Below are 9,064 nucleotides of genomic sequence, written 5' to 3'. Positions count from 1 at the left end.
GGGGGGGCTCACAAGAGAAGAATCTGACAAGTTGTTTAATGACAAAATATACTTTGTTAGCAAAGAATAGAGTCCTAACATTTGTTAAACATCTGTTTTTACACCAATTTAAAAAAAACATCAAACTTGTGCTTTGACAATCGATAAAACTAAAAAAATGCTGTCAATGCAAAAGAAGAAAGAGGGGGCAGGTGTCGCTCTCGCTTTGACTTTATTTTCTGTCACATGCGTGCTGTGGGTGACAAGCGTCCAGAGCGTCACCAGCTGAGGAGGTGTCACTGCGACACGGTTCAATCGTGGCTCCCCAAGCAACAAGACAGACATATTTGTTCATAACTTTATTAGTAGTAAAAATGAGAGTTGCCGAATTTTAGCAAACAGTTGCCGAACGCACCCTGACACAATGAGAATTGTGCAAAAAAAAATATATATATATATACTAATCTCTGCTGCAAAATGTTCCCCGGGGTCACATGCACTCCCCGCCAGCATTGCTCCCACTATTTGAGAAGGATTGCTTTAGTTTCACTGATTGTTGCATCACAGCAGTGTCCGGATCAATGTGTGGATTCAGAGAGATTCCTGGAGTGTTTCTGCATGCAGTAAGAGGTCTAAATTAACCCCATCTTTTAATGTGTCAGTGTGATGACACACATCCATCCATCCATTATCTTTACCCGCTTCTTCCATTTTGAGTCACGGGGGTCACCGGTGCCCATGTCCAGCAGTCACTGTGCGAGAGGTGGGGGACACCCTGGACAGGTCTCCAGTCCATCACAGGGACACATAGAGACAAACGAGACAAACAACCATTCACTCTCTCACTCACACCTAGGGACAATTTAGAGTTACCAATCAGCCTAACATGCATGTTTTTGGTCTGTGGGAGGAAACGGGAGTACCCAGAGAAAACCCATGCACAGAGAGAACATGCCAACTATAAACTAATTATAATAAGTTATAATTTATATAATAATTACAAGTAGTTTTAATGGTTAGAAAAACTTTTTCTAAAATGACATTCTGATGTAATATAACATAAAGTGTAGCAGTTTTCTCGACCGAGCAATGTTATTACTGTACAAATGTATATACCCTGAGCAGAGATAGATTGGGGTTATGACTATGGTGCTGAAGCTACAAACGTATTGGAACTCTGGGAGTTCATTAAACTTCAGTTAAAGTTCGGGTTTGGATGTATTTTTCATGCAGGTCAACACAAGGTCAGCGATGCAATGAAATGCTCAGGACGAGAAGAACCATCTCGACTCGCAAAAAAACCAACAAGAACAAATACCAAAGCATGCAACAAAAATACAAAAACAAGGCACAAAAAGTGAAAAAGAAATACACAGCAGCAGGGTCCTATTAGAAGAGTGGCTCTGTGAGGTTCTCTTAGCAACATAGTCCAGTTAGCAACGTGGTCTTGTTAGCGCGCGGTCCCATTAGCAGCATGATGATAATATCATAATATTAATAGTAATAACATAAAATTGATAATAAAAATAACGACCATGGCAACGGATGATGACTCCAGAACTGGGTCCGGCAAACACAGAACATCCAATCCTTCCCTGCAGAACCAAATTTTTCCGTAGAGTTTGGCCCGTGCAGGCAGATGGAGGATCATGGAGACGGCCGCCATGACAGGCCGGTGCCTGAGCCCGAGGGTGGAAGAGGGCCGGGAACTGAACCACGATGGCAAGGCAGCGACACACAAAACTCTAAAAGTCTGTTGTGGTCATACGTGCAGCGTGGGTGTAAAGTGTAGGCGCAAAAAAATGTCAAAACAAAAAAAGAACGAGTCGAAGCGGAACTCCCGTCATTGCTGCCATACTGCATACATGTACATGTACTGTGTACTGTGTATTACTACATACAAACTAATGACTACCTGAGAACACTCTACTGGTTTGTATCCTTACCAGTAAATGTGGAATTTAGTAATAAAGATAAAAATCAGGTTCTTTTGCATCAGACTTTGATGAAGGTGATTTCTGTGCTGAGGTTTGATGTTTTAACATTAGGAGTCTTTAGAGGCAGCCTCAGGAAGTCATCTCAGAAGCTGATAACTTGTTTTTCTCAGCCCTGGGGTTTTCTGTTTGATTGGTAATAACACAGGTGCCAGGAAGCATTCCAGTACAATGTTAGTGTGTTTCCAGAGATGTTTTCCCCAAACCGAGGTCTTATCTGCCATAAGCACTGTTTAAAGAGAGTCTAGCTGCTTATTCTTCCTGTAAATCCCTGTTTTGTGAACTGTAAGGGACCAGAAACCCCTCTCTCGATAAATAACTGCAAATATCTGCTCAATCAGCCAGTACAATGATCCCCCAAAGCTTTTGTTATATTTGTGCCTGACAAAATGAAAATGTTGGACAAATGTGCTGATTGCAAGAACAATGGAAGCTGCTAGTTGGTTGCTATATTTGACTAGTACTTTCTTTTGTTCAGAGCAGACAGGTGCTGGTGGCCTGTGATTCAGGCTTTCAGCTCTGAGAGGGTCCTCAGCACACGGACCCTTTGGGTTGACAGGCTCTTTACGCTGGCTGGTTGAATATCAGCCTGCTAATGACATCTGCAAAAGCAGGATCCATTTCCTGCCCTGGAGGACTCCAGACATGTGCTCACCTCCGCAAACTCACAACACGAGAACAAACTCAAAGCACGATGAGCACAAAGGTCTGACAGCTGGGATTACCTGAGCCAAGCTTTGTGTTGACTGATGCATGAGGAGACACTCATGCACAATTCATGCAGGAAACACAATCTCAACTCACAGCATCCGCCTTATTTAGCCTCGCTGCTTCTATTTTGAGGTTTAGGATTTTGAACTGTGCACTGAAAACGGCCTGGATGGTCGTTCTCCTCTTTAGGGCGGGGGTTGAGTCATTTGTGTTCCCAAAAAGAATTTAAATTTTTCATTTTTCAACTACAGAACAGTTTTCCTCTTTGCCTCAATCCATTTTAAATGAGCTTAAGTCCAGAGAAGACAGTGGCATTTCATTTCTGCATGCTGTTCTTACATGACTTTTTTTTTTTGCATGATAGAGCTTTAACCAGCATGTAGATGTCATGGTGGACTGTGTTTATTGCTTTCCCAATAAAATGTTCATGCTTATCAAACAGATGGTTTTGCATGTCACTAATCCAAACTCACTTGTCTATCAAGTGGAGTGACCACCAGTGTTGAAAATATATCAGCTCAAGATTTTCTGATCTTTTTATTTTATTACCCAGCGATGTTTACTTTTGAAGCTGATTTTTCATGAGAAAGACAACCAAGGGTTCAAAACAAGCCTTCAGTGGGTTGTAGAGTCATCTGAATTATTACTGTGATGAACATCTCAATTATAATGTCACAAGTTAATGCATAATAATGATCCCTTTGTTAGATTTTTATTGTTCCAAGTACAGTAGTCCCTCACTACTTTGCGGTTGGACTTTTGCAGACTCGCTCTTTCACGGTTTTTCAAAGTAAGACTGTAAACGACACACGACTGTCAACTTTAATATTACTCACGTGATTAGGACAGTACGAGATAAAAAGTTAACAAAAAATATGTATACTTCTGACAGGTGCTGCCATTTTGTAGTTATCTCTCAATAAGCCTATACTGTATCACCACTCAAAAGGACTACATTTCCCAGAAGCCAACACTGCTTCCAGCTGTTGCTTTCTGCTGAAATGAAGGGAAAAGTTTTGATCCAATCCGCAAAAGTTTGTTCCTTAGTCATAGTGATTTGGTGCTCAGTGGATGCAGAGAGCCGTACGGAACCGAACTGGAATTGGACCAGAACCGGACTTCCAGCCTCATCAGTCACTCTGAGAGCTGCTTGCTGGCCCAGGGAGCCTTTCGAGTGGGGAGGTGTTGCTTGGAGGGTCCGGTGTTTTCTCTGGAGCTCACTGGGACTTTTTTTCATTAGGATTTGGACTCGATCAGGACCATTGTGTGGTTCTGTTTTCTGTATGTAGCTACTGTGCAGTACATCTACCTATGTTTTTAAAATGATGCAGGTTTAAGAGTTCAGAACATTGCAAGAGTGTGGGAGGAGTTTATAAAGCCTTAAAATATAGATAAATAAAATTAATATAGTGTTCCTACTTTGCAGTTTTTCACTTATTGCAGGGGTCCAGAACGTAACCCCCGTGATAACCGAGGGACTACTGTACTTTAGTGTTAGCCTTCATTCATTTTGTTCTCAGAGCTCTTGTTCTTTGCACCTCCCAGGTTTTGTCTCCATTGTCAGACTCCATCCTGGCAGAGAAGACCATCACAGTGGTGGATGACAAGGTGACCATCACAGAACTGGGGGTCCAGCTGGTGACGGGTCTCTCCATGAGCCTGCAGTTAAGTCAAGGAAGCAACCGGGCCATCTTAGCCACCACCACCACACAGGAAGTTCTGCAGAACCCCAAACAGGTCAGGACTCTGTGCTGCACAGTGGATTTTTTAATTTTTTTTTATTATATATAATTTTCTGTTTTGCTGCATGGAGTCATCCTAGATTATTTTTAAATGTTGCTTTGATGAAATATTGTGACTCATTATATTCATAATTCCTGAAGCAGCAGGAAATTAAAGTCAGCATTTTATCTGATTTCACATCATCTTCAGACAAGACAATTTTCTGATAATCAGCAGGTTAATTCATGGTGAAAACAATTTTCACATTCTATAAAACAAATGTGAACTGAGCTGTACTCTTTTAGTCTCTTAGCCACTGCAATGCAAGTCTCCTTTACAAAAACTTGCGCTGACTCCTGTGTAATTAATTAAAAACAATTACCAGTAATTATTTGCTCACAATTTAGTCACGTCTGATTAGCACAGAGAAGGATGTTCATTTCACACAGTAGTGATTATCCCCAAGCGGATATAATTGTCCGTTTGATCAAAATAAAATGAATTTCACACTCATGGTCCGTCCACTCGTGCCAAAAATGTCGTTTCCAAACCAAAATCATTCCTTCTGACTGCACGAGGGTGAGCAACTTTACAAGCAAAAGCTATGCACCAAACACACACACGTCTGTTTGTTCGATCATTATCCCAAGCAGTCGTGACCCCAAGGCTTCAGAGCCCGAGTGTGATGAAGTATTTCTTGGGTTACAACTATGGAAGCTTAATACTTGAGAGAATAAAAATCACAGCTACTATAAAAATATATATTCAGAATGTGTCTGTTCCATTGCACTTGCTTCCCTTTCTAATTTTCAAAGGCAACTCAAATTGTGGCCTCTTTGATCCACTCATCATGTCCCCTCTCGAGTTCCCTGAGCCGCTCCTCACTGCTCCTCTTCATCTTCTTCCTCGGGCAATGGGAGGAGGCAACGGACATTTATCTGCACCATCTCTTTCCGCGCAGTGTGAAGATAAGCAGGCAGCACTGCACCGCTAGGCCTCTGGTGGCAGTAATTAGGGAACATTTGCAGACCACAGTGGGGAGCTACTTGTTCTTCTTAGGGGATTTGTCCTTTGGCAACATTAAAAGGCGAATTGTGGGACTTCAGCAGAAAGCGGCTTGAAAAGCAAATATACGGCAAATCCTTATTGGCGTGAACAATGTTTGATGTCACCGTTTGATCTCTTCTCATTTTCTTAATCTGTATCCTTTTTTAACTTGGAGAGAACAGCTACAGAGTCAACAAAATCATAAATTTGCAAGTATTTTTATTCTAGTTGCAATGTTTTTCAAGTTGGAACCTCATAATAGGCTTCATGTCCTCCCTGTGCTGCAGTAGAAATTTATACTTATTTTTGGTTTATTACACTCTTAATTAATTACTAAGAATTAAAGGCCTTGCATCCCTTGAAGTAATGTATATATTAAATTAATATTTGAGGATATAAGTATATTTTAACATCTAATGCTTAGAAGAGACGGGGTTATAATCATTTAAGTTAAACCTTGAAGATGACAAATGACATGATAAGTAGAGCTCAGAGAATATGTTGCAGATGACTCTCTGTTACCATCACACCACATTTAGCAGAGTTTGTAAAAACGACTGAGTTATAATTATGTTTGTACAGTCTAAGGTTGTTTAGTTGTGGCAGCCATCTTGAATGGGATGGACTCCAAAGGGTTAATCATGTATTTTGTATTTTCAAACATTCAAACCCCATGAAATGTTATTTCTGTTATTCCTGATAACAGAAATAAATCGCGATATACGATATATATCTCGATAATTTTTTCTTTCCATAAAGTAATAACAAAAATATATTCCCGAGTCAAAGCTTGTCCCAGTTGTCACACAGGTACATATAGTAAACAGCTGTAACTGTAAAAATTAAATGTCTAGGAAAAAAAACTACTGTATTTACATATATTAAAGTTTTTTTTTTAGACGTTTATTTACATATATAAGTACAAGTACATTGTTGTCATTGTTTATTGTTATTGTTGTCTGTACTTTATATGTTCTGTCTGGAAGGAACAGGTTCCTCTTGTAAATGAGTCCTTGTGGCTCAATGAGGCTAACCTGTATAAATAAAGGTTGAATGAATGAATGAAAAACTATCAGTTGTACATGTACATCCAGAGATTACTTTCTTATAGATTCATTATAAATCTGTCCACTGGTTATTGGGAAACTTTGCTAATTCTACTGATAATGAAAACACACACACACAATTCAAATGTCTGTTTTTAATCATTCGTATGATGTAGTTGTAGTACATGAGTATTTTCTCTCTGCCTTTCTTCATACAGTTTGTGTGTGTTTCCACAGGAGGCCTTGATCAGCGCCTGGCTCCAGTTCAGTGATGGTTCTGTGGCTCCGCTTGACCTCTACAATCCTGACTTCTTTGTCCTGACAGCCACCTCCCTGGATGAAGAAGTGGTGACGGTGCAGCAGGACCCGTCATGGAAATGGCCTGTCATTGTGACGGAGGCAGAGGGACAAGGTTTGCTCGTCAGGGTGGAAATGACTATTTGCGAGGTTTGCCAAAAGTTCAAGCGCCGTAGCATCCTAGCAGTGGGGAACTGCAACGTCAGGGTAAAGTTTGGTCCTGCTGACAACTCTCGAGGTGGGAGCAGTGAATATGGCCTGGATGGAGATGACATGGAGAACAAAGGCAGGTTCTCCTCCTCACAGGACAGAACCGGTTTTGAAACCCACTACTATGGCAGCTCTATCTCTGACATAGAGGACGGGGTGTCGAGGAGGGCAACCACAACTAGAAGTGCTATAATCCGCAGACCTAATGGTGGGAAACTTTCAGACGAAGGTGGCCAGAATATGCCAATTGACTTTGCAGACTTCCCTGCACAAGTAGATCTGCCACACGGCCACAATATGGACGATGACCTCGTTCAGAACGCTCGAGGGCTCACCGATCTAGAGATCGGCATGTACGCCTTGTTGGGGGTCTTCTGCCTCGCCATTCTGGTTTTTCTCATTAACTGCATTTCATACACTCTCAAATACCGTCACAAGGAACTATCTGTGGAGGGTCAGGAGAACATGCACCACGCCCATGACTGGGTATGGCTCGGAAATGAGGCGGAGCTGCTGGAAAGCCATATCAGCCTCTCCCCTCAGCAGGAGGAGGAACAGACCTCCATGATGGACTCAAGCAGCGGCCTGGAGGAGGGAAGCCACCTGCTGAATGGGGGCTCTGTGCAGAAGAACGTGCAGAGCCAGGTGCACCGGCCGGCGGACATGGCCAAGGACAGCAAAGGAGACTCCCCCACCACCAAGAGGAAAAGAGTCAAGTTCACCACATTCACCACTATCACTTCAGACTGTAGCTACCCTGCTGTTAACACACGCACTGGAAGCCACAGCCAGGACATTAAGTGGGTGTGCCAGGACGTGAAGCTAGGAGACTCCAAGGAGTTGCGCAATTACATGGAAAGGTTAAACGAGGGTGCTTCAAAGGAGGTGGCATAATAAACCACGTGCACTTGATTCAAACTCACCCTTTTGCCTTCCAGAGGAAAGCCGGTATGAACCGACCAACGGCAGGTGGAAATTTACCACAGAATAACCTTTAAGCTGCCAAAGGGTCAGTACATTTAGGACTGTCATGATTCAACTGAAGAACCACAGAAACTGATGAGATCAGGTGGATCTTTTCCCGTTTGTTTATCAGTTGATAACCTTTATACCATTGCTTTAATAAGACCAGGTTTAGAATCGAGCATTGAGCCAAGGATTCATGTGACATTCAGAAGACAGGTGGACTTTGTAATGAGAGGTAAACATTCAAAATGTGCACATGAAATGGTTTTAGAAGTTTTGTATGACATTAGAGAGCAGTTTAATAAGTCACATCCTTTATTGTGTGGAAACGTTCTGGGGAAAATTCAAGGCAGGCCGAGAAGAATATCTGCATGTTGTCGGAAATAAAATAAAAAAGGCACAAGATTTTAGTTTTGTTTTCTCTTACCCTCCTTAGCAAGGCAGAAAATCTGTTCTGTAAAAACTGTTCAGTCTAAATCATTGTATTGTTGCTCTGTATATTGTATTTTCATAACAATTAATGAATACACAACTGTGTCAAGAGTGTGTATCAGGTTTTATTGATCCCAGCACCACAAGGCCGTCATTTACATGTTTAACTGCGAAATATGACAGAAACAATTCCACGTTTGCCTTTTCCTGGGTAACGTTTTAAAACTTGTTTTGCCCATTAGGGTTGAACCATGGCAGCCAAAGTGTGGCGGAGCTTTGAAACTGAAAGATTTGACAGCGGGATGACGTGAAATTTCACACAACCCTCCTTGACAAGTTTCAAGTTTTTGTCAGTTTTTGAAAAAGCTCATTTCTGTCTTAATGGTCTCTGTCTCCTAGCCAGTATAAACAGAACAAACAATAGAAAACCCAGAAATGATTTCACCAATCCTCTCAGAAAACACTGAAAAAAATCATAGATACAGTAGCAACATGGGGAAGGTTTGCTTCCTGAAAATAGATCTATTATCCTTAAAAAAAAAAAACTGAACTAGTAATTATTTCTTGAAATCTTAAACAGAGGCATTCATCTGAGAAGTTGTGATATTTCCCCTTTTTTTTTGTTCAGTGAATGTTATCTTCTCAGTGGAAACGGTTGTG

At 41.4% G+C, this 9,064-nt stretch overlaps 1 protein-coding gene across 1 annotated transcript in view; it reads left to right on the top strand.

The window, feature by feature from the left end:
* si:dkeyp-14d3.1 (transmembrane protein 132C) overlaps positions 1 to 8,340 on the top strand; it is a 218,962-nt gene extending 210,622 nt beyond the window's left edge. The window contains exons 8-9 of the mRNA XM_037681181.1: positions 4,230 to 4,421; positions 6,737 to 8,340. Of these exons, the coding sequence (XP_037537109.1) occupies positions 4,230 to 4,421; positions 6,737 to 7,900 (1,356 nt within the window). The 3' untranslated portion in view covers positions 7,901 to 8,340. The remainder of the gene's footprint in view (positions 1 to 4,229; positions 4,422 to 6,736) is intronic.
* Positions 8,341 to 9,064: the final 724 nt, after the last annotated feature.

Source organism: Nematolebias whitei, chromosome 8 (genome assembly GCF_014905685.2).
Source record: "Nematolebias whitei isolate Nwh7 chromosome 8, NemWhi1, whole genome shotgun sequence".
Classification (NCBI taxonomy): domain Eukaryota; kingdom Metazoa; phylum Chordata; class Actinopteri; order Cyprinodontiformes; family Rivulidae; genus Nematolebias; species Nematolebias whitei.
This window is presented reverse-complemented; position numbering and strand designations above follow the sequence as displayed.